Source organism: Molothrus ater, chromosome 6, assembly GCF_012460135.2.
Source record: "Molothrus ater isolate BHLD 08-10-18 breed brown headed cowbird chromosome 6, BPBGC_Mater_1.1, whole genome shotgun sequence".
NCBI classification, from domain to species: domain Eukaryota; kingdom Metazoa; phylum Chordata; class Aves; order Passeriformes; family Icteridae; genus Molothrus; species Molothrus ater.
In genome coordinates this window covers 14948629-14976463 of record NC_050483.2, presented here as the reverse complement: position 1 = coordinate 14976463, position 27835 = coordinate 14948629, and the positions used below count along the sequence as shown (strand labels likewise).

The 27835-nt window shown below is 43.7% G+C and overlaps 1 protein-coding gene across 5 annotated transcripts in view; it reads right to left on the bottom strand.

Moving 5' to 3' along the window:
- OSBPL5 (oxysterol binding protein like 5) overlaps positions 1 to 27835 on the bottom strand; it is a 174410-nt gene that overhangs the window by 53142 nt on the left and 93433 nt on the right. For 4 of the 5 annotated variants that reach the window (XM_036383434.2, XM_036383435.1, XM_036383436.1 and 1 more), the window contains exons 2-4: positions 8110 to 8266; positions 2407 to 2480; positions 1309 to 1371 (exon numbers count right to left, since the gene is read on the bottom strand). In XM_036383434.2, coding sequence (XP_036239327.1) covers positions 1309 to 1371; positions 2407 to 2480; positions 8110 to 8266 — 294 coding nt within the window. The remainder of the gene's footprint in view (positions 1 to 1308; positions 1372 to 2406; positions 2481 to 8109; positions 8267 to 27835) is intronic. The other variant, XM_036383433.2, reaches the window with a different exon arrangement.

The window sequence follows — 27835 nt, the reverse complement described above, 5'->3', positions numbered from 1 at the left end:
CAAACACATTGAAAGCAAATGTTCCAGTATCAAAAATATATCAAATATTTGACTGTCTGTTCAGACAGGACAACTGGGATGTGTCCACACCTCAGAGAGAGCAGCCCACCCTGAGCACAGGGCAGTGTGGTTGCAGATAAGTCTTCACAGCTCACAAGTTCCCAGACATTTATAGGGGTTTTATGCCACATTCTCTCTGCTCACTTGGGCAACCTGCAGCCTTCTCCATCACGCAATGTGGATATGGCCTGGGTGAAGAAAATGCAGAACTGTTTCCACCTCACTGATGAAGATGTGAAACAGAAATGCAATTAATGTGCCTTGGCAATGCAGGGAATCCAAGGCAGAGTTGAGGTTCCCCAAGCCCCAGTCCAGGGACAGAATCACTTGACTGGCTTTCCTTTCCTTCTTATTACTGAGTGAAAGTAGTTAATGAGCTGTGGTACCTCAAAGTAGTGCTGCTGAAAGAACTCTGATTTCCAACACAGTTTTTCATATCCACCATACCAAAACATGGGCAAATATCCATGGCATGGATCTGTAACCTATAACATTTACTTTTTAATCCATTAATTAAACTAGCACACTCTAAAGTCCAGTCTCTAGCAATTATTCCTCCCCTCTGCTATCAGGAATCTAAATATGACCCCATTAGGGCACACTTCTCCCTTTGGTTCAAGCAGGTGGAATCACTATTTATTTTTAAACTGAAATAGTATGACAGATCCCTACTTACAGTTGTGAAAGCTGACAGTAAGGCTTTATTTTATGGCATTAGAGCTGAGTGGATGTGAAAAATTACTTATTAAACAAACTGACCACCAGTTTGCCTGAATTTTTAAGTAACAAGACATTTCACAATAAGGACTCCCCACTGTCATTGCAAAGCATGACAGAAGGCAAGGAACAAGGCTGGAGGAGAGGAAGGTAGTGTGCTACACAGCAAGATTGAGAAGAGTGAAGTGAATTTCACCTAGAAGTGAAATCTAGGTGGGCACCCAAATCTTCCATGGGTGCTTCTCCTTTCAAAAATATACCTGTAGGGGACTGAATGGCAAGGAAGGCCTGGAGGCTAGGAAAACACAGCTGAGCCATGCTCTCACCCAGAAACCTCTTATAAATACATTCCTATTCCTATGTTCATCCTGCATCTCAGAAATCAAACTCCCTCTTGGACAGCATTTCAGGACTCTGAGCTGTCCTGTCCATTCAAAGTCCTTCTTCTTTACATTCCTAAGTCATTGGAAATTCAACACCACTCCATGTGCAAAACATCTAGCTTTAAAACACAGCCCTGGATGCAGTTACCTGGTCCTTGGGTTTCTCCACTGCCAGGATAAGTGGGAGGCTGATTTTCCTTGAGGAACCTGCCTGAAAAAGCAAAACCAAGATTGGTTTGCAGCTTGCCAGGTTCCAGCAATAGCAGAGGACATGTATACAAGTCCTTGTTGCATACTCCCAAAGCTCCTCTCATCATCATCTCCCCGTGCTGACCTCTGCCAGTACAGTACAGAACAACCTGCGAGCTCCAGGCAAGCACAGAGAAATGTACTGGAAGATGAAGAGATTATTTTCATGTCTCACAAGAAATCACTTGTCTGCAGCTGCTTCTTTTGTGCTATATTTTCATTTCAGCTGGTGCCACTTGCATTTTATAGCTTCATAGTTTAAAATAAATTTAGTTAAAATTTTATTAACTGGTCTCGCTTCTGTATCTAGTTACCCTCCAGAAACATGTTAGGGAGCTGCAGCCAAAAAAGCTGTGCATGAATCTCAAAGCCAGATCTCATTACAAGGTTGATTCCATCTCTACAGAAAATCAAACCCTGGCACTCTGTAACTCAGATCTAGAGGCAGGTTTTCAGCAGTGAGATCCAGGGACTTTAGACTCAGTTTTAGCTCTCCATAACAGGCTGGATGGAAAAGCTGTGTTCAGGAAATGTTGATTAGTTTGTCTTCCTCTCTTGTTACACCAATTCCCAGAGCTCTCTCCCAGGCTCTCCACTCACTGTTTCAGATGCTGTGCACTACACTAAATATTACAGTTTTCTTTTGCAAAACAATTAAGATGTATGATTGCCTTGCTGATCAGGAACAGCAGGAGACACCTCTGCTGACAAAATCAACCTTCCAACCATAATTATTCATATCTAATTACTCTGCCAAATGAAGTCCAAATAAACCAGGTTCTTCTGTGGGAGGTGAAATCAAGCCAGAGGAAAGTGCAAGTTTCCTTGTCATCCCAACCATGCAAAAATACTCATTTTCTTTCCCTCAAAATACACACACACAGTTCCTGCAGAAACAGAGGGAGAGGCTTTCTTAATGACCTTAAAAAAAGTGCAAGAATAAGATCCTGAGAAGAAATGAAAACAAGACTGGGAATGGTTCCCTATCTCAAAGTACCTTGCTAATGGAGTTTGGAGTCTGTGGTGTCTCATCCTTCAGCGATGATGGGCTGTTTCCTTCCACATCTTTTCCTGCAAAAAAAAAAAAAAAAAAAAAAAGTGATTCAAAACCAGCAAAATTCTGGGCAAAACCATGGCTCCTCATGGCCTGAGAAGGGCTACTGCTATCAGCACACAAGGGAAGTTATCGTGAGCAAGAGCAAGCACACCATGATCCCAGAGAAGGATCGTGTCAAATTTGAAATAGCTTTGATCCTCATGCTTGGGTAACAAGACTGCTCAAAAGTAAAGTCTCAAAACACCATGGAAAACCAGCATGATGGTTGCAAAGTCCAGCATTTGAAAGCTGGAAAAAAACAGAAATAAGGTTGCTTATGCATCCTTAATCAGCTCCCTTCTGTGTCCGCATTATGATGCAGTCTTTAATTACATTACCACAGTCTGTTCTTTCCTTACATACCCCATGCCTTGTTCAGTGCAAATAATAAATGCAATTCAGTTAATAAGCAGCTATTCAATCCCCCTTGGTCAGTATCTGGCAACTATACACTAATGCACTTGATAGCATGCTTTGTTGGACAAATAATAACTATGATCACAAAATGTTACAGAAGACAGAAGAGTATCTAGGCATAATTAGTAAAACAAAATTTAAAAACCGCCAACACACTTGCAGAAGATCAATGTCTTCTGACCAAGTTATTTGCTAAAATAAGAAATATTTTAAATTTACGAGCAGTAAATGAGTACTATGACATTTTCCAATCATTGTAGAAATACATAGTCACTACTCAAATATCCTAAACTTGCATATATTATATCCTGGCATGAGTGTGTGTAGTCCTAGTCCAAGCAATAAAATGTAATGGTAAATACTGTTCTCTTGGCCAAATGTAATCATGGCCTTGGAGTAAAAGAAAGTATAGAGCTTCATTAAATAAAATGCCAAAAAAATAGAATCTGATGAGACAAGATTTTTAGTGCCAAGACAGGCATTGTTAACCAATTACAATGTCATTTTCTTCTCAGAATCACTGGCAATCAGAGCTTCAGAATACAGGATGCAGTAAAGAACTACCAAGACAGTGAAACACAGTCCATTTGTAGCACACTGCAAACATGGGAACTGTTGAAAATGTTTCTAGCACCGTGTGGGCCAGCCTTGGAAACACCACCAAACCCAAAATCAGCAAGGGAAAACACTGATTTTTTTTTTTTCAGCCAGCAGAAACTGTCATAGATGTGTCAGAACCATAATTTCTCCTGGAATTATCAGAGCAGCCTTTTAAGAGGTCAGGCAGCCTTTTAGGAAGCCAAGCACTGTTAGGAAAGTCAGCCACAGGAGCCCATGCTGACAGAGGAGGCTTGGGAGAAGAGGGACAGCATGTGTCACAAGACCCATATCTCAACCTACTTTCTTAGCTGTCACTCCTCCCCTGGAAACACTGAGCCCTAAATAGTGCACTCAGAATCCTGATTTTTGTGGGCAGGAGAAAATTAAAAAAAAAAAAAATCACCTGTGGCCAGAGATTTGACAGTGACTTTGTGCTACCATGACAAGTGGGATGGCCATAAGCACTGCTGTGCATGGATTAGGACCTGAATCTTCATTTTCCTTTCTCTCATAGCATTTTCATCTCTATAACCCCCCCTTCTCCCCAAAAGAGGCAGAGGAAGATGGAAAAAAACTCATAAAGCCATGTAGCTGCTGCACTTTTTTCCCCATGAAGAGTTTTTTCTGCACATGTATGGGAAAGTAACACATGGTCTAAAAGTTCAAGTAAAGTTAATGGGAATCAGCTGCTGCCTGCTCCTAGGGAATGGTGTCCAGTTAGCACAACAGAATTCACATCCATTCTTTATCATGTCTCATTTCTCAAAGAAAGCTTGACTCCCAAGCTCGTAGCTGTACAAAAAGCCTGGATGTGAGACATTTCTGCCTTCTCCCAGTAATGCATTTAAAAGGATTGGCACCTAAACAATGAGATTTTCCCTGTTCCTGAGGTTCTGGACAATCCTGCTCACAGAGCATTATGGGGAAAAAAGGAACATGCAACATTCCAACATGGAACATGTCCATTCTTACTGTATCATTTACAAAGGCTTCATTAGGTATGTTCATGAAGCAACACCTACTAGTTTCTTATGCCAAATGCATTAAGTCTACTGGAAATTGTGAGGGAAAGGCTGTTTCTCAGAGGAGAGAATCCCTCTGAATCCCTCATCTTTCCTGTCTGTCTCAAGGAACCCTGCTGCCACCATGCAGAAGGAGAGGGCCAGCCCTTGTTTGGAAAGCAAACTTCACAGGAACAATGTAGAAGTTTCTCAAAACCCCACACAGTTGAGTGCACAGAAAACTCAAAAGTGAGAGTCTCACCTACAGTGGAACAGACACAGCCACGTCGAGAAAATAAATAAGAAACCACAGAAAAACATAAGAGGAGCTAAACATGAACTGGCCATAGAAGGTGAAACACTTCTCTCCCTGATCAAGAAAACACAATGCACACAATAGAAAGAGAGATGAACCTCACAATTTAAAGTGCTGGTTGCCACCAGGGCACACAAAGAAGGCTCCTCCACAAAGTAGCCCAGAAATTCTGCACCAAATAACAAAAAACATTTTGGGAAGTGAATCAGTAGTGCTTATGGAAACAGCCTTCATCACACAGTGAAGAAAACTGCCAACACTCCAGTCTTGTGGCTAGAGAGTAGAATTACTGATACTTTCTTTTTATCCATTATTGTCATGCACAGGGGAACTAAATATTTAGTTCCTTTTCAGAACAGCAACCATTCCTTCTCTTTGGCTTTCTACTGGGCATCAGTCCTGTAGGTGCATTTGTCTTTCCACTTTATAAAGAATGATACAGCAAGCATGACTGATAAACTTCAAGAGGAAATACAAGCTCTGATGTGTGACAAAGCTATTGCAAATAAAATCAATTTATGCTGTAAATATCAGCCATGTGACCCAATGTGAACACCTGAAATGTAGTTCTGTGTATCCTTCACAGGAAAATTCCCATATTCATGAAAGTACATCTCTTACGATGCAGATAAGCCAATCTAAATTTTTATTTAAGGACTCTGTGATCTTGCAGCTTAATCTAAAAGAGAGATCCTTTAAAAATTCTTATACCAATAAATTTCCTATCCTCTGAAACAGAAAACAGAGAAAGGTTCTCTCTCCTCATGGCCAAGTGAAAGACAGACATGAACAAGGAACAAGAATTCTTGTCCTTCTGATTTGTGAGCTCCCTATGAAAAGAAAGTATCTTACTCAAATTTCTCTCAGTTACAAGAATCATTAGCACTTTTGTATGCAAGCAAAAGGCAAGAAATCCAAAGTGCTATTTCAGATAGTGCCCTCTGCATTTCCCATATGTTTCCTTTAAAAAAAATTGATTCTCTTGCTGAACTGCATCCCCAGAGTGTAGCTCTCCTGAGGTGTAAAGTCTGTCACTCCCTTCACTCTGAAATATTTATTTGCACATCTTCATTGTTGTAGGGAGAATCCTAGGTGATGGTGCAGTGAGAGGTGCAGCTCCAACACATCACATGCCACTGAATTCCAGCCAGGAAATCACTGGGCTTTGCTGCCCACTGCACCCACCCAACACAACCAGCCCAGTGCTCATGTAAGGGAAACCTGCTGGGTTCAGGCAGCAAAACACAGACCACTGGAAAAGCCTCAAGAACTGAAAGCTCATGTAAAACAACAGAGAAAAATAGAGAACAGAGAAATATGGGATGCAGCTTATGGACACAGAGCTGTGGCTTATCTATGGTGATAGTAGCATTGTTCAGAGGAACAGGAGAAGGTAGGGAGAAGCACACAAGGCTCAGAGGAAAACAAGGTAGAAGCAGCAGCAAAGGAGTGAAAGCAGAGCCTGCCAGGAAATGGCAGCTGAACATGAAGAATAACAGGCCATTCTTGCAGGAAATATGAGGAAAACAAAGAGACAAGGCAGCTCCACAGGGACAGGAAAAGAAATGAGAGGAGTAAGGACAGACAAAACCCCAGACTGCCTGCAAGAAATCCCCTGACTGAAGGAGCAAATTCTGTTTGTTTAAAAGGGATATTCTCTCCTTTATAAATCCTTTAGCCTGTGCTCTTCCTTTGCAATACTGAGGGCTACAGCCCTCACTGACACTGGTGCTGGAGGTTTCCTGGGAGAACTGTGCAGCAGAACAGGAGATCCATCATGGCTCAAGGCACTTGTTCTGCTGAGCCCAGCAAAGGCTGCCAGCAGGGATCAAGGAGCAACAAGGTGATGGGGGAAGCTGAGGAAGAGAATATTTCTTCCAGCCACCTCCTCCACACTGAAACCCTCAACTTTCCCTGGTTTCTAAATATTACAGCACTGAAATATAACTGTGAGGGAGTCACTGACTTTTTTAGCATTGAAAATGCTGGTAAGGACTGAAGAAAGAACCGGGCAAACTCTAAGATATGGCTCTTCATCACCTCAAACAAGGGGAAGCAAATACAAGCTGGAAAATCAGCCCTTCAGCTCCCAAGGATAGCAGAAGTGAGCTATTTATTTGCTACATGTTTGTACAGACTGTACTTATGGGCAATCAGCTGTTCAGAAGTTCCTCCAGGTTTGAAATGTATGAGATTTTAGGTGTCCCATTTTAAATTGTTTTCAATTTGATTACTGAAAGGTTGTTGAAGCTTCCAGCTGCCTCAGTGACAGCCAGGATTAGTCAGCACTGCTGAAAATAGGCTCCCTACTGCCTTACAGCAGACACTCACAAACAAAATACCTGCAAAATCAGAGGCCCTTGAAACCTTTGCATTTAAAGACAATTAGCTCAGGAAACCCAGACCTGGTTCTGGGCTACACCTGCAAAGCCCAGAGAGTCTGTTCAGTGCTACATCTATATGAGCACTGAAACCTTTTGACAGAGGCTGTGTTCTTTCTTCAGATATCAGTGTTTTGAAACCTCACAGGTGCTGTGAGATTTGACTGTTTACAACTGACATGGCAGCTGCAGATGACAGCTCTACAACTTGTGACTGCCCCCTGAAGCACTTGTTTACAGACTGGAACAGAAGCATTGTCTGCAGACTGCAATCAAGGGAAGACTTCAATGTTTACTGTGAGCAACAAATTCTGAAACAATAAAATGAGCTCTTTTTCCTTCAAGAAAGGTGCTAGGAAATTCAAAGCTACAAAAAAAAAATGTAAAGAGAATGCTTAAAGCTAGTTTGCCATTCATTGCAACCTGTCAAGCTTCTTGGTACTTGTAGTGCTTGTAGATATTTACAGAACATTAACCACAGAAATTTTGCTCCTGTGATATTTATCCTGGGCTCTAAATCTGAACAGGGAAACCTGCCATTAAACATCTGCAAATGGGGACAGTAAATTTTAAGCAAGCACAACGCTTAGGGCAAAACACATAAGTGACTTGAAGTGGATGTGCCTGAAAACATTGTAGCAATTTTTAAAATGTAAGGCCATGCAGCATTCAATCAGTTACAAACCCCAATTCTCATGCCCTCCATTCCCACTTAATGCCATGGCAATGAAAAATAGCAGCACTGTCTGGGGTCCAGTACTGCTGTGTTGCAGCAGCTTCTCTCACTTTCTCTTTCCCATTCTCGTTCCTGTGGCAGCATGCTGAGATATCCACCTGCAGCCAAGCACCTGAGGCACGCTGTGTTCTGCACTGCCACCCAGACACCCACCTGGGCTGAGCGGGTAGATGTCGTTGTCGGCCCCGAAGAACAGATTGCGCGTCAGCTTGCGAGGATCCACCTTCTGAGGGGTGGACGAGGCCGGACAGAGGGAGAACCTGCGACGAAGGAAGTTCTCCTCCTTCATGGCATGAGCTGTGGGGGTTTTCTGAAAAAGAAAGATTGATTACAGTTAATTTCAAGACACAGGAAATCAAAGTTTTCACACCTAGATGGCTCCGCTGCTTCAGAGCCACCTAATCCCATGCGGTGTGACAGATCTTTTTATAGAGTGCCAAAAGGCCATGCAGGGGAAAAAAAACTATAATAGTTTGAAGCTACAATTACTCATTTGCTGACTGTCAGTATTTCTAAGCTGTAGGGAAGCAGGACACTGCTCCTGAGTGAATCCAGGCAGTGTAACATCTTCCTGCCCACAAGGATCTATCAGGATAACAGCTACTCACTAGGTCCATTCAGTGGCCAACATTCAGTACACAGTGCCTGAAACTTTTTTTTTCTTTTTTTTTAAAGGCTTTTGAGTCTCATAAATGGAACTCCATTGGTGTCCGCAGAGTTACACCATCTCCACACAAATCAACATTAATCTGAGCTGTGTGGAGGAAGACCAGCTGCACTGGCTGCAGGGAACAGCAGCAAGAGATCACACCAGTCACTCCCACCCTTATTTCCTACTACAGCACATATCAATGATCTTGGTTTTTTAAAATGGCATTAAAATCAGCCTTGCAGTTTGGTCAGTAAGATACCCATTGCTGCTCTGTGGCATTTGTGTCCCCAGAAGCCTCCCTGCATCCCTGTACTGGTGGTACTTTGCTCTTTACCAGCACTTGGCTAATGCATTAGACCATCCTGACTGGAATTAAAGGGTTTTTTATACCCATCCAACAAGCAGTTCTTTCTTACCCTTAACAAACAGATACTATGACTGTCTCCTACCCGAGTTACAGGCTTTATTCTCTCCCCATGTGCAGCCAGAGGCAAGGCTCTGGATAGCAGTAAGAAGTGTTAACCCAACCTTTGGGTGGGCATCCCTCACCACAAGGTCTGCTGCTTCTCTGGTGAACAGTTACTGAGGTAAGGAAAACCCCTTAAGGATAGTACACATTTCCTGAAAAGCATCTCCACATTTTTCCATCTCTTTTAGGTTACTAGGAAAACAAAGAATAAAAGGTTGCCCAGAGTCACAGTGCAGTTTGGAGGGGCAGAACCTACATGCTCCTAAGGTGACCCTCATGGCACAGGGGGGATATGGGCTAATAACAGGCTAGAAGACCCTGCCCTACCCTTCCTGCTCCCAGGACAGCCCCTATGCTTCTGCTGTGCAAATGCCCCAATTTCATGGGGAACCCCCAACAGCATCTTGGAGCTCAGCCTTCACAGCCAAGACACCACACGAGGGGGTGTCATGAATGTGTCCCAGTGTGAGGAACTCCCCTCCTGTGTTTTATCTGGGCTCTCTACCTCCACCTTCCCTGCCAATCTCTGTAGACCACAGGTCTACAGGTTTTGCAACTTTTTAACATTTATTTGTCCAGCAAGCTACATCAGCTTTATAAACTAACTGTTGTGCAGAAGGCAAGAGAGAATCTGCTCCTTCTTTCCAGCAAGAGAAGGCCTCAGTGCCCAAGAGCTTAATTTGATCTAAACCAGGCTGGACTCCAGCAATGCATATGGGTTACCAAAACCACCTTGAGCAGCAGGTCTTTCTGAACCCAGGTCACCATGGGGTGTGTGAGACATCAGGCTCTGTAATATCCAACAACAGGCTGATGGGCAGCAGGTGGGGCTGCCCAAAAATGGGACTCCCCTGGGCAATGCAGCTGCCATTTGAAGGGGATGTGTGTCCCCTGTTGGGCCTGCATCACCCGCAGAGGACGGGACAAGGTCTGTGCAGTGATTGCCAAGAACTCCAGAGCCCTGTGCGCCAGCATGGCCCCCAGCATGAAGTGGTGTAAGACAGCACACACTCAGCAGCAGAACTTCACTGCAGCCTCCTCACACAGCTCTGGGTGAAAGGCTTTCTGTTTGAGCTCCAGGACACTCACACTGCCCGGGGCTGCCACGGGCCAAGCCTTGCCTGGCACCCCATGCAGGGCCATGTTGTGTGACGGCAGCCAGGTGAAAAGGGGTGGCTGCAGCTTTCCACTGGCTGCTGCCCTGCCTCCTGTCAATTCAATGGGCCAGGAAACTGCTCTGCAAACACATCCAGGCTGCCACTGTGGCCAACAGCATCTCTAAGGCAGCAGGTAACAAGCTAACTTAGCAATGTAAATAAACCTCTGTTTGCTTAGAAACTCCTGACTGCAAACAGCTGGGCGGGGAGAGATGCAAAACTTGACAGCTAACTTTAAAAAAAGAAAGGAGAGAGGGGAGGAAAACACAGCCAGCTACGTGTCTGAAAGCAAAGTATTTAAAAATAATCCAGGTCTAAATAGCTGGGTTTGGAATGCTAACAGTGAGCTATTTTTTGTCCTTGTTCCCAGAAAGGCAGTCTCAACTCTCTACCTCTAGAACTGCTCGTAAGTGGCTCAGAACAGAAGCAGATGAGTGGGATATTTTCCCCAAAAAGCAGGGATCTGGCGAGGCTGTGCCAATCATGCAGAAAGGTGTTCAGAAATCCCAGGCCCACCCAGTGGAAGCAGGCTGGAGAACAGGTTACAAACCTAAAACATCCATCCATCAGCTCTTACACCCTGACAGGGCAACAGAAAGGCTGTGCCCATCACAATTTTTCAGCAATACCACAAGCTGTGTCTGTGAAGAACTGCCAGCCAGCTCACACTGATGTCAGCAGCAAAACCCCAAAACACAATTTTGTTTTCAACTGTTGGTCTATTTATGCAGAGAGACCAACACACTGATGTTTTGCTCACTTACTATTTCACACTATTTAACCACAGGATAATTGTCAGAGTTGCTGTGCTGATGCTCTCTCATTTCCACTGCTCTTTAATCCACCAGCTTGATGGCAGAAAAAAATCTGGATGCCTTGTTCAACTGGGAACAGCTAGTAACAAAGGAAAAATACTTTTCTCAGTTCTGGCTCTTCTCTTACATGTCTTGATACAAACTTGTATCAAGGCAGCAGCTCATCTCTTTTTGACCACACAGCTCAATTTGAGTAAGTTTCTCTTAACTGGTGCTTTTTGGCAGAAGACCCCCAGTGACTGAAGCTCCCTGAGAAGCAGCAGCAGAAGAAACATGTCTGTCTGCCAGTGACACACACACAACCATGCAACACACCATGCCACCACCATGGTGTTTTCTGGCTTGTTTTTCAAAGATATCTACATAAGATATATTTGACCCTCATCCAGACAGGCTCTTATGTAGCACAAAATCACAAAACCAGCCTTTTTTTCTGTTGTATTTTGGGTTTTCTTAACACATCAGACACTTTTCACCTTGTCTGGAGAAAATGTAGCTTGCATTATTAAGATTCTACAATAAACATAAAATATTTGGTTTGGTTTCCAAAAGACATCACTGTGTGTGTGTCTGCATCTGTATCTACCCTGTTTCATCCTTCCTCCCATCCCCTTCAGTACCATTTGAAAATGTCATGGAACTCCAGCAGGTATTAGAAAATTTGATAATATTAGTTTCTTAAAAGTTGTATCTTCTTAAAAGATCATGGCTAAAGAAAGGAGGGAAACTGTAAAGCTGTCCTCTGAACCCAGCTATTACCAAATATCAGTGAATCCAACATAAGCCACAAATGCATAAGAAACTGAGGCCTCATTAACTCACTTACTCAGAGAGCTACTTCTTTTATCTGTCCATAAAGGTCTGACTGCTCAAGCTGGCTTCGAATAACATAAGGCTCATGAGAGCTATAGGGGAAGATGAACAATGGATGCCAGGGACAATCTTCCAAAGGGGTGTAACAGGAAAGTGGGAGATGTGTTCATGGCTGTTCACAAGAGGATTCTTTAGACATGCAAATAATCCAGAAAGCATACAAAAATTCAGTGCTGATGAAGTATCTGGTAAGAAATAAGCAACAATAGAAGATGGGCTTCTAGCGATGAGTGATTTAGAGCCTCAGATCTTTAATGGTTGATTTGAAGACAACACTGTTGCTCTGAAACCCAAATCTACTTCTAAATCAGTATTTTGGAGACTGCTACAGGATATGGCAGATGCTTCAGGGAAACCAGTTCTGTGTGGGCTCATGGAATAGAGAGAAAGTAAAGATCAAAATTAAGCCAAAAGGCCAAAAATTGTCATTGTCACGAAACCACTTATGTAACTCAAGGCAAGAAATGTCACCCACTGCTACAGCATTCCCTCCCAATCCAGCAGATGAGATGAAGAATTGTCCTAGAAAGACAACATGTCTTAATTTGAAGATGCCAACTAGTGCACTCACATCCATACACTCCATACACTCACTTAGGAAAATAATCCCATAATGAAAAACCTTCATTCTAGTTCCTGCATTAATTTACCTGGTTGTTAGTCTTGGTAGATTAAAGTGTCCTGAAGTGTGCAGCTCAGGTCATTTCTGTCCTTCCATTCTGTGCTCTTGATCATAAAAATGAAGGAAAGGTGGTACAGAGAGTATTGACAGAGCCACTAAATACAGTCCTTTTCAGGATTGCTCCTTTTGTGTTGACAGCTCTCTAAGAAGTAATGGGCTATTAAATATGAGCTATTCACCACAGCTTAAAAAGGAATAAATAATTCAGCAGGAAGAAATAAATTTCTTACTAACCCTGTCTTTGAGACCTCTTTATCTTCTAAAAATGCAAAATACTGCAGAAGAAAAGTCTATGGCAAACCCCCACGAAGCACAGGACAAATGAAAGTCATGAACTTAACGGGGTGCAACAGCACAATGGGACTTTCCCTCCCAGGTGGCTTCAGGAACAGCCAACGAAGAGCAATGGGGCAAGAATAAAAGTTACTTTACCAGCAAACCTGGTGGCTGCTATTAAAGCAAATGCGAAATGCCAGCACTCTCCTCTTCTGGGATTGGACCCATTTTGGATGAAGGCAGTGACTACAACACCTAAAGATGATCACTGCCAGTGCAGAGATGCCTTTCACACACACCTGTTCTGCATCCTGGGCCTTTTGTGCTTGCTGGGAAGATAGTGGAAGCTTTTAGCATCAGCCCTGAAGCTTCTGGGAAAGGAATTTTCCTGGGTCCTTCTTTAAATTTTCAAAGTTCCTGATATATAATTACCACACAGCTACACACTGTGCAGATATTGCGTTGTCTGTGCCCTCTGCAAACTTGTGGGTAGGTTGGTTTGCTTACTCTCATTTCCAGAATTTTAAAATAGATTGGAAATATGTACTTCTCTATAAATAGTTAATTAGGGGGTTTGTGTAGTCAAGAAGGCTGTGCCAGTTAGAGGGGGCTCTTAATTTATTCAAAGCTTGTTTCCAACAACCTCTTTTTCTGGTCACTAAGTATTTCCCAGAAATTAAATTAAATCGTATTTTGTATTCAAAGCAGTCATTCACTCCAAAACCTGCATCAATAGGGAAAATTAGATCTAAAGATACTGACATTTCCTGATCCAATTAACCCCGAGGAGGTAAAAATTTCATGAATGAAATGAGAAGGAAAATTGTTAGCAGATACATATCTAGTGATTACAGTTCTAAGTATTAATAAGGAAAAAACAGCAGCACAGATCCTCAATAAGGGTAAATTATTAGTTCAGTGGTGTGCTGGTGATTTACAACAGCTCTGAAGAACCACAATCAATTCAGGAAGTCTGTGAAATCTGTTTTTGAAAGCTATTCCCAAAAATGCCTATTAATAAGATAGATAATTGGACCACCACCCCCCAAGTAACAGTTAAACAAAACCTGATACAGTGCGAAGTGACTGTGCAGGCAATGTTTTTCTCTACCTAATTCAGGTTTGTTGATTAGAGAAATGGCAAAACACACATTTTGCAGCTGACACTGAATGTTTTAGGCTCTTGGGCTCTTAGCTGGAAGCTGAAGCAATGGAGCTTTAGAGCAGGTGTCAGCTATTCTCTATTCCCTTAATTATTTAGGGTCAGCTATTTCTCTGTGGTGCAGGCAAGAGCACCCTTCCTCATCAGTGGTACTGCAGGAGTGCTCTGATTTTATGCATTGCCATATCCTCTGCTGCATGCCACACTAGTCAGCTTGACAATCAGCCCAGGCTGGAAAATCAAGTAAGGTGGGGTTGCTGAAGACACCCATCTGCAACCAAGGGATGGGCTTTGTTAAGATTATATGCAACAGATTTCTCTCAGCTGCTTTGGCAAACTCAGGAGCATGGCTAGTTTGTCCCTACAACCTAACTCAAAGCTCACATGTTCTGCAGAGTCCTTAGAGCTGCCACCCTTGTGCTCTTTTTGTGGAAGTTGCCTGCCACAGCCACCCCAGCAATCTGCCCTTGCTTTCTCTGTGAACAGAAGAACAACCTCTTTCTATCACTCCCTGCCTTTTGCAACACTGGGCAGTGAAATTCACATAGCAATCAGGAGACAGAACTATTTCCTCCCTTAATTCTCTGTAAGATGTCTTGATTAATGTTTCCTTTGTATACACCAGAACACTTCCAGCTTCAGGCACACCAGCAGCACTCAGAGGCATAATCTTCTTACAACTAATCCCTCTCTACGGTGAGCATTATGTACAAAGGCTACAAACAGAACAACTGCAGGCAAAATCAGGCCCTGAATGCCTACACTGAATAAAAACACCCCAGGTCGTTCCTCTGGGGATCCCTATCTAGCACAGGACTTGGAAACTTCAAGGTAGGGTCACACAGGGCAGAACATTTTTATTTAGCACGTAGGAAAACTTCAGAATCATCTCTGGTTTGGATAAACATCTGTGAGCAAACACCAGGCCATCACTAAAGCCATGTTGTGTTGGGGAAAGGGATCACTGCAACCTTGTGGCTTAGAAAAGGGCACTGCTATAAGCATTACCTACACAATCCTTGTGTGGTTTGCTTTTTTCTTAAAACAGCTGCAACTGACTCAGTAAATATTGTATTAGTGATTTCTTCTAGCTAAGAAAATCGAGTGGGTTGCTGAAATGAATGCTTAATGATTTTTACATCTACCTCCTCTGCCCTTTAAACTGTAAATTGATTGTTATGCAAAGGCTATTAATTTAACAAAGCATATTAAATTTCCCACTAGCACTGAGGAGCTTCTCCTGACATAGCATTTCACTAGTCTTTCCCCTTGTTAACTGCATAGATCATACCTCACTTGCTGTAATTACAACTACTACATCAACATTAATTATTTCCTTGGTAATGGCAGGTGCCTGCAGAATTGAAGGTCTAACCCACGCTACCAGAAAGATGAGAGTCTCCAGCACTCGGTGAAAAACAGAGAGAGAACCTTTCCTGCAGATCTCTTTATCTCAGTCCCTCACTTTATTTTCAGTAAATCATACTTTGCATAATCTCCTTTAGCCCCCAGTTCCTGAATGCATCTCAATTCAATATAGCTCATGCAAAGGCATTTTCTTGAAGCACCAATCTATGCAGGAAGGTGAGGTGCTTGCTTGGAATCCTCTTCAGCCCTTTAATCCCACGTTCTAATATTTTCAACTGAAGAGATAAATCACACCTGTTAAGTATATACCAAGCACCTTATCCATCTTACTGAACTTTTATTTAAAGATTACCATTATTTGTTACTGATATCTCTCATCAGCATTCTTCTAAGCAGGAAAAGAAAGTCAAAACTCAGATTAGCAAAGACTCCTCACCAAAATATAATGTAAAGCCAAGCATGTGTGCAGCATATAGGAAGAAATATGCAATCACAGGTCACAACTCATCTCCTGATGCAGTTTTCATAACAAACTAGCCAAGAAATTCCAGTAAGGATCCACTTTGAGACAAACTCAGGAAACCAGATATCTGCCTCTAAATTTCTGTTCATCTAGAAATACTTCCATACATCTTTAATTGAAAGTTTGACAGAGGTGACACAAGCATTCCCACCTGCTTTTCAGCAGTGAACTCAGGAAGCTCTTAGAGATGCAGTTAACACAAAATCAAGGTATAAGCACAACTTGGGCACATACACACAAACTACTCTTGAGCAAGACAGCTGGAGTAGGGCTAACAGTGTGGGGTACAAGGAAGGCATGCAAGGCAGGCTAGTTATGATATCTGAGAAATCAAACAAGCACCACATGGCCAATTCATTCTGAATTCTATGCTGGTGCCTGCTGCTCGTTCAAGCTTGTTCAGGTAAGCAGATATAAGGCACCACCACACCTCACTTGCAGTACAGATGACCCTTGAATCCCTGCTGCTTGTGCTGGAGGTGTGGGCACATCTCCTTGGCAGCACACAGTGGTTTGGCACTGCCAAACCACAATGTCCAAGTCAAAAGGCAAGATTCCCTTTGACTTCCATGGGCACGAGGCTCAGGCACAGAGACATGGTATAAGGTTAGGCACTAAAAACAGTTCTGAAAGCTTTGTATTAGTTAAGGAAATAAACACTCACTTACTAATTTCAATTTTAAATAATATTAGGCCTAAAGATGAAGATACTGGACATATAACTCAAAAGCAGATTTGAAGCGCTCTGCTTACTTTTTGTTGTGGTTATTGATCTCCACAGCTCATCTACCAGTGACAGTTTTCATTTGAGGCCTGCTGTGAACACATCTCCAAGCCTAGGCACTTCAGGGAGCAAGTCTCTGAGTCCCATGAACAGAATTAATGAATTACATAATGGTGAACCACTTCCACCTCTGACACATTGAGCTTTCCAGTAATTATCCATAACTCACACAGCACATGTTGCTTGAGGAATGGCTGTCCCACATTCTGCCACGCCCTGAAGTTTTCACTTGCGCTGTTAGTGATACCCTCCAACAACCTCCTACACAATCCTTTTAAACTGTAGCTGTTCTAAGAGAACAGCTTTCTAATAACCCTTTTTTTTCTAGAGCTACCTCAGGGGTAAGAGACCTCAGGCTGTGGTAAGGGCCACCCTGATGGATTCACCACAACAGGCTTTGGGAAGAGGGAGCTTGAGTCCCCACATGGGACTATACCATCCCCACTCCTGCAGGGGCTGACAGGATTTGGGATCAACTCAGGGCAGTGAGATATGGTACACAGAAACACAAATAAGACAGTAACTTAGTTGCTTTAGCTAAAGCTATTGGAAATTTAAAGCCATGACAAAACCACTTTGGTTTGGACAGGGGCACAGATACATCATTTGTAAGCAGGCCACATCTTCAAGGTCAGTTCTTGCCTTGATATTTTTCTTTGAAAAGAACATATTAAAGAGCATCATTACTGCCTCATCCTGCTAAATCACATAATGAGAACATATTCCCTTTTAATGGAAGGATCCTACTTTTAATGACATTTCTAAAAACCCAGGTGACTGCAAGCCTCACTGATGGCTTTCTATGATATCCACCTCAGCCTTTATACAATTAAGTCTAGAAAAGATTGTGCCTTGGGGCTACATTCCCACCACACAACTGCTAGAAAATACCAAGTTAATTTGAAGACCTGCTTCCATGCTTGAGAGGATCCTTCTGACATTATTCCCTTGTTTGTGAAATATTGCCCCCATGTAACAAAGTAAACCAGAATCAATTTCTACCTCAAGTCTGTTCAGCCATTCCCAGACTTGGGCTCCAAGCAGTAAGGCAAGGGTGATGGCAGGAAAGGATGTTTACTGACCATTTTACAAGGCAGAAAACAAGTGCTGTTCAAAACCACAAAGATTCAGTTCCAGATCATGCCATGAGCATGCATTGTCCCAAAGAATTTTAGATTAGAAGTGTATTTCTACCTTGACAACTTGTATGAGCACAAATTATATTTCCACCCAATGGCTCTAACCCCAAGCCTACTAGATTATAGCTGACCTGGCTTGCCTATTTCTGCAGCACAGGTAAATGATGGGGAAATGACCACATCCTGTGGGGCTCTAATCATGCTGAATTTTCCACTCCTCTATTTTCTTGTTTCTTCTATCAGATTCAGACAGGATCTGTAAATCTCAGGGGCCTTCCTAAGGAGGGCTGAATAAACATGACCAAATAAATTTTAAGGAAGTGCATCTATTTTTTAAGAGATCTTATATGCCCCTGTTCAACCTCTCAGACTTTTGGGCATTGTAATAACCAAGATCTGTTGTACAGTGCTTTAAATTTAGATTCCACCTATACTTCCTCTGATATAGCCACTCTCCCTGAAATTCTTCAGGAAATTAATATACTGAGTATCTTTGCATAAACCTCACTATTTCTCCGAAACGAGAGCATCCAGCTCTTCCTTCAACAATAGTTAAAAGTCAGTACTGCAGTTATTTTGGTCCTAGATTTTTAATTAAAAATCTCTGCAGGAGGAGGGGAACTAGACAACTCACAAAGAGTGTGCAGGGTGGGATTTATGCTGTGTTAAATGAGCCCAAAGGACTCAAGCCGTGCAAAGGCTGATTGAGCATGCACGATGAAAACCACTCTCAGCCTCAGCTCTCAGGATGAAAACCCTTCTGTGCCTGCCCCAGTCTCTCCTTCTCTCCCAGTTTACCTTACACAGTGAAAACAAGCAGACAGGATAACTCTTTGCATTGTGGCTTTCCTTCAATTCAGCCAGAGGGAGTTTTAGGCACACAGGTGGATGAGCACACCCATGTCATACATATTTAACTGTGTATTTGCCTTTGCCCATCTCCTTCTACCCGTTCAACTAAAACTATCCCAGTATTTTTGCCAGTGACTACTCTGCTACTCATACAATTGTCCCACTACCAGGTGCAGCATGCTGGACATAAGCAAGACTGAAACTGAGTTATCAGCCATAAGCTAAAGCCCTGAAGAATCAGGACTCCCAGGCTGGTGGGCAGCAAACCTAACAATAAAACTCTTGATACAAGACAACAAATCTGAAAGCTGTGGAATTCAGGAATAGGCCTCTTCTCATCACTTTAAAGCTAACCTATACTGACACCAGCTTTTTTTGTCACTGAATGGAAAGATACAGGCAAAAAAATCCGAACTGAAACAACAGTATAGCTTGGCCACAAAGCCTCCTGGCTATAAGCACTGGCAACTGGAAATACAAGGGAGGTCAAAATCAGCCCTGCCTGGAGAGCTGGGAGCTCCCAGGGTAAGGAAAGCCCTCACCACACAACACAACACCAACACATGGATGTCCATGCCACAGGGGAGGGAGGAGAGCTCAAGGAGGATATGGAGAACAAGGGGCACCTGCAGACCCCCTTTCTATAGATTCATGGATCACACTGACCTTCAATGGCTCCATGCCAAAAGCACAAATGTGGCTTTAAGCAAACATAAATCCCTGCCTCCCACACAAATGTGAGCTGAGGTCTGACCCAAAAGGAAGATCAGGTCCTCAGTGTCCAGACTGGCCTTGTCTGAAAGGAAGCCAAACAATGCAGCCAGTTCACAGCATTTTCTTTATCACAGTGCTAAGAGCAGCTATACAATGCTTTCCAATAAAGGACACAGCAATTTATCACAGAGACAGGAGTTAGCAGGAAACACTTCCATTATCTCTGCTATGGAAAGGAAGTGACAAAGAGAATGGCTAAAAGGTGACAGACAGTTTTTATGAGGCCAGACTTCAGGCCCTCTCAGGGCTGACCAGCTCTTCTTTTCCATACCAGGAAAAAAGGGATAGGCTTCAGCTATGCGGGTCTCATACAACAGGAGGGAGCTGCCACCCTGATTTCTCAACACAAACAAACCAAAAAATGAATGAAAATATCTGTGCTCTGTCAGATCCTCAGGCTCTGTAAATCAGGGAAGTTTTGTGGCCTCCTTAGCAGGGAGATGCTGACTGACAGTAGGTAGTGCATGGCTGGGCATCCAACTGGTAGAACAGAGGCAATCTCAGAGACCTGCAGTGCTGTAAAGAGAGGACAGAGGAGAGCAAGAGCCCATGATGCTTCCTGGCAGCTATTTGGTTTGTATTAGAATAGCAGGCTTCAAAGTGGTTGCTGCCTACAAGCTCCAAACACAGAAGAATTTATAAACAAAAGAGCCCAGATGGGAAAGATTTGAAAAGTTTGGGACGGCAACAGGGGAAAGAATAAACAAATATCTCTTAAATGAAGTAAGGAAGCACTTAAAATGGCAGAAGGCTAGATGGTCTGTGCAGACTTTGTGGTGCCTCTAAAAGGTACAAAATCTTTAACATCCCATGGCTGTGCACGTGTATCAAATTCCCCTACAGGGCACAAACCCAGGCTGCTATTACCAACTGCCAGTAACAAACACTATTGCTCAGCCACTAGCAATCAGGAGGCACAGCAACCCACAGTGTTAGGAGCTGTACTAACACATAACAAATAATTGCATCTGCCTCAAAAAGCATATTGGGTTTCTATCATCTCAAGCAGCACTTGGACCCAAATGTATTTGCTAAACAGCATCAGACCACAGCAGCTAATGTCTGAGTGAAGCAGAGAAAACTGAAGAGCGTAACATTTTAATGTCTTCTCCTTGATCAGGTCAGCTCATTCAGTGCCTTTGGCAGCAAAACTAATCTTCCACTGCACTCATCTCTTCATCTTTAGAGAAATGTGTAAACACAGATATTAACAGCTTCACTCCTCAGACAGCAGTGATGAAACTGCTGTAAGGACAACTGGGCCTTTTATAATGAACAATTTCCTATCTGGTTAAAAGTGGAGGTGAGCAGATTAATAAAAGGGACCTTCCCAAAACTGCTCAGCAGTTGATTCTGCAGACTCATGTGGGAGTGGGGCCAAGCTGAGACTGCCTCTGTCTGTCAATCTCACATAAACTGCCCTGACTGCAAACCATGCTGCCAAGAGATGCAGGCAAGGACCTGTCTGATGTCTCTGCCTCTCCTTCCAGGACTGCCAATGTTGCTGGACTCTTTAAGGTGAAAGATCAGCTGTTGACAGCTTGCAGTTCCCACCTGATGCAAACAGAACAGACACAACCCATGAGTCAGCTCAGGGAGAGAAGTAATGTAACCCAGCAGAAGGACTCCCACAGATCACCTTCCTCCTAGAAAGAGGCAGCAAAGACCAGGGTAAGCTGGACACTCAGCTGGGTTACAACCCAGCTGCAGATTTGCTCAAGGTCAGCTGCTTGCTCCTGATGACCATACAGCAGTTCTACTGCCTGCTGCCTGCCTGTGCCGCCCCAGCAGCCCCAGCTGCAGCCCCAGCCTGCAGGCAGAGACCCAGCCTGCTCGTGGGAGTCACCTCTGCCACCATCACTGCAGTCATGGGGAGTCAGTGAGCTCAGGGAAAAAACAGCAAAGGACATTTGCACCTTGCTCTGCAAAACAAGCCCCTTGCAGTTTGGAAAGCTGCTCCCGAAGTAGTGCTCAGTCTGCAGGTAATGAAGTTGAGAAATGCAGCATGGAAATGGCACTCACAGCAAGCAAAGGTGGGAATTAAATGAGACAGAGGTGACACTAACTCATAGGAGGAAACTATTAGGTTCTGTGAAAATTTACTTCCCTCAACAACCTGTCAAGATAACTGTGCCAACAAGCAGCACAACAAAGCATGTTCCTTCTAACAAACCTCTGCAGTCCCCTAATAGCACCAGCTTCTCCCCCCTCCATCAATTCCTTTACATCACTATCACCTTGAAATAACTTAAAATATCTTAAAATAACCTCTTACCTTGCAGAAGAAAAGGAGCCTCCCCTGCTTATTTTCTCTGGTAGAAGAGAACCTAAAAGCTTTAGTTAGGTCCCATGTTTCCAGACAGCTGTCATCAGTCATGTACAATTAAGACAGTTCTTGCCCAAAAAACCACTTCTGCTGGTGGCACTGCCTTCCCAAAAAGCTCTGAATAGAAAGTGATTTCTGTACCAAATGTATTTCTGCTTTAGCTGCAAACACCAAAAGTCTTCCCTACACATTCCTTGCTACAAGACACATACTGATCATCTAGATTAACCCCACTGATAAACCATGATGTTTAGGATTATGGTGTCTGATTGGAATTTTTCAAAGTTTCACTATGTACTGTGAATACTGTGTATTCACTCTAGACTACCCTGTCCTACTGATGACTGAGGTAGATGACCACAGATAAGTGTTTCACACCCACCAGTCACTCCCATTTCCCTGGTGCAAGTGGATTTTCAGGAACCATTTTTGTGACATTGCTAAAATATCTCCCTATTTCCCTGACATCTCAAAGGCACTTCTAAGCAAGCATTACTGGAATTTACATCTCTGCCATTACATTGCCAATTGGCTGCACATAAAAGCAATGGTCAGTAATCAGTCTGAAAGTGAATAAAATCTTTGGTACTTTATTTATAAATAAACAACAACCATGACTCACATGACTCACAGTCATGACTTTATAGCCGACACACTGGCCAGTTCTTAGTTTCTTAACTGCGAATACATAATGGCAATAACACTAAGTCTTTCCACTGTACCTCTGGTCACAAAGACAAGATTATGAATACACAGCATATTCAAGACTTCTTGTCAAAGAGTTATTGAGGCAGTCTGCAGACCAAGACTTGTTCTATACATGATTTTGTACCAGTTCATCCTCGTTAAATTACAAGTATTATTTGCTGCTATATTACTGATGATACAACAAAAGTGTGGATGTAATCAGAGCCAAAAAAAGGTGCTTTATACTGGAGGAGCTGGTTCTTCATTCCCACAGGGGAACAAGCCACACTGGTATAAGCATGTTCATACTGGCATAGCTGAATTCACACTAGGAGAGGGTTGTATCAATATTACAGAACAGCAGTTAAAAAGTAGTTTACATAGGCAAGTTGTTTACATAGGCAAGACCTAATTTTGAGAGGATTTGCTCCTGATCTTGAAAACACTGCAAAAACTCTTAATTCTACAAGCAATCTAGACACAGAGAAGGATTGGGCTGATCATGGGTTTAGCTGAATAAAATAGACCACAAATCAATACAGACCACTGGATAGTAATAATAACAGCAACAAAAACTTACAGAGAGGGCACACTTTCATGTGGGCTCTCTTTAATAAAGCCAGTTATATCTACCCTTTATGCAGGTGAGAAGGTACTCAAGCTGTTTAGCAGCAAAGGGCAGTAAGATGGCCAACCTTGTTATATCAATCCAAATTTCCTGAAATGTCAACTGATGAAGCAAATCACAGGATGCCACTGCCACAGCTGCTGCTATCAGAATTCAAGCCTCAAGGGAGCTGAGTGGCCGTGTGGTTTTGAGCAGACAGGCAGAAATGCAAATAGGGTGTTCAGATACTTTCAAATCCATCAGATACAATTCCTGCCAGTCAAAGGTTCCCAAAGCATAAGGCTATAAATGTTCAAAAGAACACACTGCAAATGCTTAAGACTGTCCAGCCTCTGAGGCATGGGATGGAAACAAAGAAGAGGAGACTGAAAGGAGGGGAATAAGAGATGAGGGGAGAAGAGGAGGTCAGGTAAAAAAAAGGAGAGGCTGAAAGGCATAAAGAAAGAGCCTACACAAAGGGAGGATTTCAGAGTGGTAAGAAAGTAGGAAGGTTGGGATCAGTCTTGGGGAAGGGGAAAAGGACACTCACCGCAGTGCTCGCAGCCTCAGAGGGCAATCACTCTTCTCTCCCACACGACACCTGCAGTCAGAGCCACCATCCCTTCCCCAGTTCCTCACCGCCTGCTACATGCTCAGAGGGCTTTCTGACCCCTCCTGGATGCTGCACAGCTCCAGGCTGCAGATCAGCACAGGAGCCAGAGAAGACACCGGCACGCACAGCCTCTGCTCCAGGGGCACATGGCTCTCAAACACACCTCCCACACGCTGCCAGCACCCTGCCTGCGAGCCCAGCGCTCGCTCCGAAAACCAGGGCGACTCTCTAACCACGGTGGCTGTGGACGAAAATCCCGAGAACAAGCACAACGTGATTCAGCCCAGCGATATGTCCAAAGAAAGCCTTAAACAATGGCCCAGAGCGGGTGTGATCTGCCACTGTTTGTCAGGGGAAGTTCAAGCTGCAATGCCCATCGACAATAATTAATTGTCAGCACTGTTAACAGTTTCGCTGCTGATCAAAGCAGCTGGGCAGCACCGAGAGAATTACAGCCAGTTGCTGTCACTTATCAAAGCACGGCAGCAAAAAACAATCTGCAACTCTGTGAAAGACTCTATTCCTGTCGTGCATAATCTCTCACTTTCATTCTGCTCCTTTTTAGTGGCTTCTTAGCCCACAGAATCCCTGCGCAATCAAAAGCAAAAAAAACCCAAACCGGAACAAGCAACCCTCCCCAATTCACTCTTTTCTGAAATGAAACTGAAAGGAATAAAGTAAATCCTTGCAACTGTGGAATCACTCAGTGCACTCTGCACAGGACTCAGATACAAATGAGTTTGACAAAGATTTCTCAGTTGATGCAGCTGAGCAGTAAAAGCATTATTTCTTAAGCTATACAGAACCTAAACCTGCCATGCAGAAGCAGGTTTGCCAAGCACTGGTGCAGACTTCAGGTACACTAGCACAGTATTACTGCTTTAGATTTAAAAACAATCCAATGGATGTTGCTAGTTACAGTATCCCGTGGCAATTGTACAAATATTTCAGTAGGCGAGCATTTGTAATTACAGCCCTGAATCACTCTGCATCTGGAAAATATCCACATTTTTTCCTTTGTGGGTTTTCCCGATGCTGCTAAGTTAAGAGACAAACACAGAACACACACCTCAGCCAAAGCTCGCCCCCAAGGCTATCTGTGTTGCTGTTGTTCTCTCCAGGATGTGCTCTTCCCTGGTCCTTATCATGAAGAAAGAGTTTTGCAAAAATATCTTTATCTGCTGCTGTCACCCACTGCAGTGTATCAGTCAGTATCTTTTTGTACAGTTTTACACTGACTTCAGAGAATCAGAATCATGCAATGGCTTGGGTTGGAAGGGCCCTAAAAGATTATCTTCTTCTGAAACCTGCAGATACACCTTCCTCTGGATCAGGCTGCCTAGAGCCCCATCCAGCCTGGCCATGAACACTTCCAGGGATGGAACATCCACAGCTTCTCTGGGCAACCAGTTCCTCTGCTTTATCATCCTCACAGCAAAGAATTTCTTTCTAATGTCTGATCTAAATCTGCCCTCTTTCAGTTTAAAACCATTCTCACTTGTCCCATCACTATGCCCATGCTCTCCCTCTTTTTTATAACCCCATTTAAGTACTGCAAGGCCACAACGAAGTCTCCCTGGACCCTCTCTTCTCCAAGCTAAACAACTCCAGCTCTTTCAGCCTGTCCTCATAGGAAAGGTGGTCAATGCCTCTGACCATGCTCATGGCTCTCCTTTGGACTCATTCCAACAGATGGTGGATCCGATCCACCATCTGTTGGAATTAGTCCATCCATATTTCTTGTCTTGAGGGCCCCAGAGCTGGATGCAGCACTCCAGGTGGGGTCTCATGAGAGAAGAAGGACAGGATCCCCTCCCTTGACACCAGCTCTCCTTCTCCTTTATTACAGGGGGTGGGGGGATGGTACACTCTCTTTGGCCTTTCTTTTCTGATCACTGTACTTGCAGAATCCCTCCTAGTTATTCTTCACATCCCTTGCCAAGTCCCATTTTATCTGTGCCTTACCCTTCCTGATCCCATCCCAACCCATCCAAACAGTATCCCTGTACATTTCCCAGTCATCTGACCCTGGTTCCACCAGCTCTGCATTTTCTTCTTGCTCATCAGCTTGAGAGGAAGGTCTCTGCTCAGCCATGCTGGTTTCTGGCCTGCCTTACTTGATTTCTTACACATTGGGAGGGAGAGGTCATGTGCTCTAAGAAAAGTGGCCTTAAAGAGTTGCCAGCTCTGGTCAGCTAAGGACAGGATTTGGGATAAACTCAGGGCAGTGAGTTTCCCAGGGAATCTCATCCACTAATTCTTTAAACAGCTGGAAGTTTACTGTTTTAAAGTTCAGGGTCCTGACTTTGCTCTTTGCCACACCCATGTTTCTTGAGATCACAAACCCAGCCAGGGCATGCTCACTACAGCCCAGGCTGCCTCCAATATTAACCCCTGTGACCATGAACCCCTGTTCATTTGCGCTGGTGAGCACCAGGTCCACTAATGCATCTTCCCTCACTGGTTTGTGTAACACTTGGATCTGAAATTTACCCTTGATGCACTCCAGGAGTCTCCTAGATTGCCTACAGCCAGCTGCATTGCTTTTCCAGCAGATATCTGGATGGCTGAAATCCCCCATCAGGATGAGAGCTTGTGAGCACGATGCTTCCTGCAGCTGAGCCAAAAGGCCTCAGCAACAGGTTCCCCCTGGCCAGACACCTCTAGTAGATCCCACCCACGAGGTGTCCTTTGTTGGTGTGGTCCTTGACTTCTACCCACAAGCTCAAACTGTTTGTAGCTGTTTGTCTCAGAGACAGCCTTTCACAATCCACCCATTCCTTATCAGAGAGCGCAACACTCCTGCTCCTTCCCAGTCTATCTCTTCTGTAAAGTTTGTAGTCCTCCATTGCAGTGTTCCAGTTGTGTAACTCATTCCAACATGTTTCCATGATAAAAATTCTAAGTGAAACATGGTTTCCAACTCCTCTTGCTGCATGCACTGGGGTCTTGGGGCACACTTGTGTCAGACCAGACTCCTCCAAGACATCTGGAATGGTGTGACTAAAGAATTTCAGAAGAACTCCCACTGGTTGCACTAATTTCTCATGAATAAATGAAGATTCAGTGGTAATAGTAACAATGAGAAGCCAGCATTTTAGAGGTATTTTACACCTTATAAGTACTGAGCAAACAAGGATTAAATGTATGCATAAACACCACCTTCCACACTTGACAGACCTTTGTTTGCTGAAACCACAGCACCTGCTGAGACATGATCTTTTATTGGATCAGATACTTCAACTATCAGAGACACTGCAGGAGGAAACGACTGAAATCCTCGTGGGAGGCAATGCTCATGTGTCAGCCAGCACAAACACTGCCAGGATTCTAAAGCTGCCACCTTGGAGGAAATGATAAATCCCAGTGGGGTGTCAGGCAAGGAGTGATACCAAGGCCAGGGTCCACAGACCCTCTCCCATGAGGGGCTGGGAAAATCAGGGCACCCACAGAAACTGGGGTTACCAGCAGGGGAGGAACCATGCAGGGTGCACAGTACCCCAGAAATATCCAGCCTCACTTAAGAAGGCAGAGGAACCCTGCAGTAAATTCTGGAAGTAATTAACAGAAAGAATGGAAAGTAAAATTTTTTTACTGCATGTCCCAGAGTCTCAGGGAATCTTCGGGCAAAAGTGTTTCTCTCGCTTTCAGACAGTTTTTAAAGGAGCCCTCTGTGGCTGGGTATTATGAGCCAAAAATAAAAACTGGGATGAATTTAAAGAGAAGGGTTCACAAGCAACTAGCACTGTGAAGGGCCTGAGATCCCCACTGCGATGGGATAGATGCAGGGCTTCTGTCTGAGAAGGACAACCTAGCTGTGAAAACAGAAGGGATTTTTCAGGGCACATGAGACAAGCAGGTGCTAGGAACAGTTTTGTCCAGGAAAAAGATTTTATGGTCTCTGCAGCCCTGTGTTTCCCTTGGTTCACCATTTTCTATTGCCTCTTAAAGAGCAGAGAATTTTGGAATGGGTGCATGCAGAGGCAGCAACCCCTGCTCTGCTATGAATCACTAAATATCACAGCAACCTGGTGGCTCCTCACAAACAATTTTAGACTGTGGTCTGCCCTTGGCAGCCTTGAGACTCACTGGCTCCAGGCAAGGCATGACAATCCAGAGC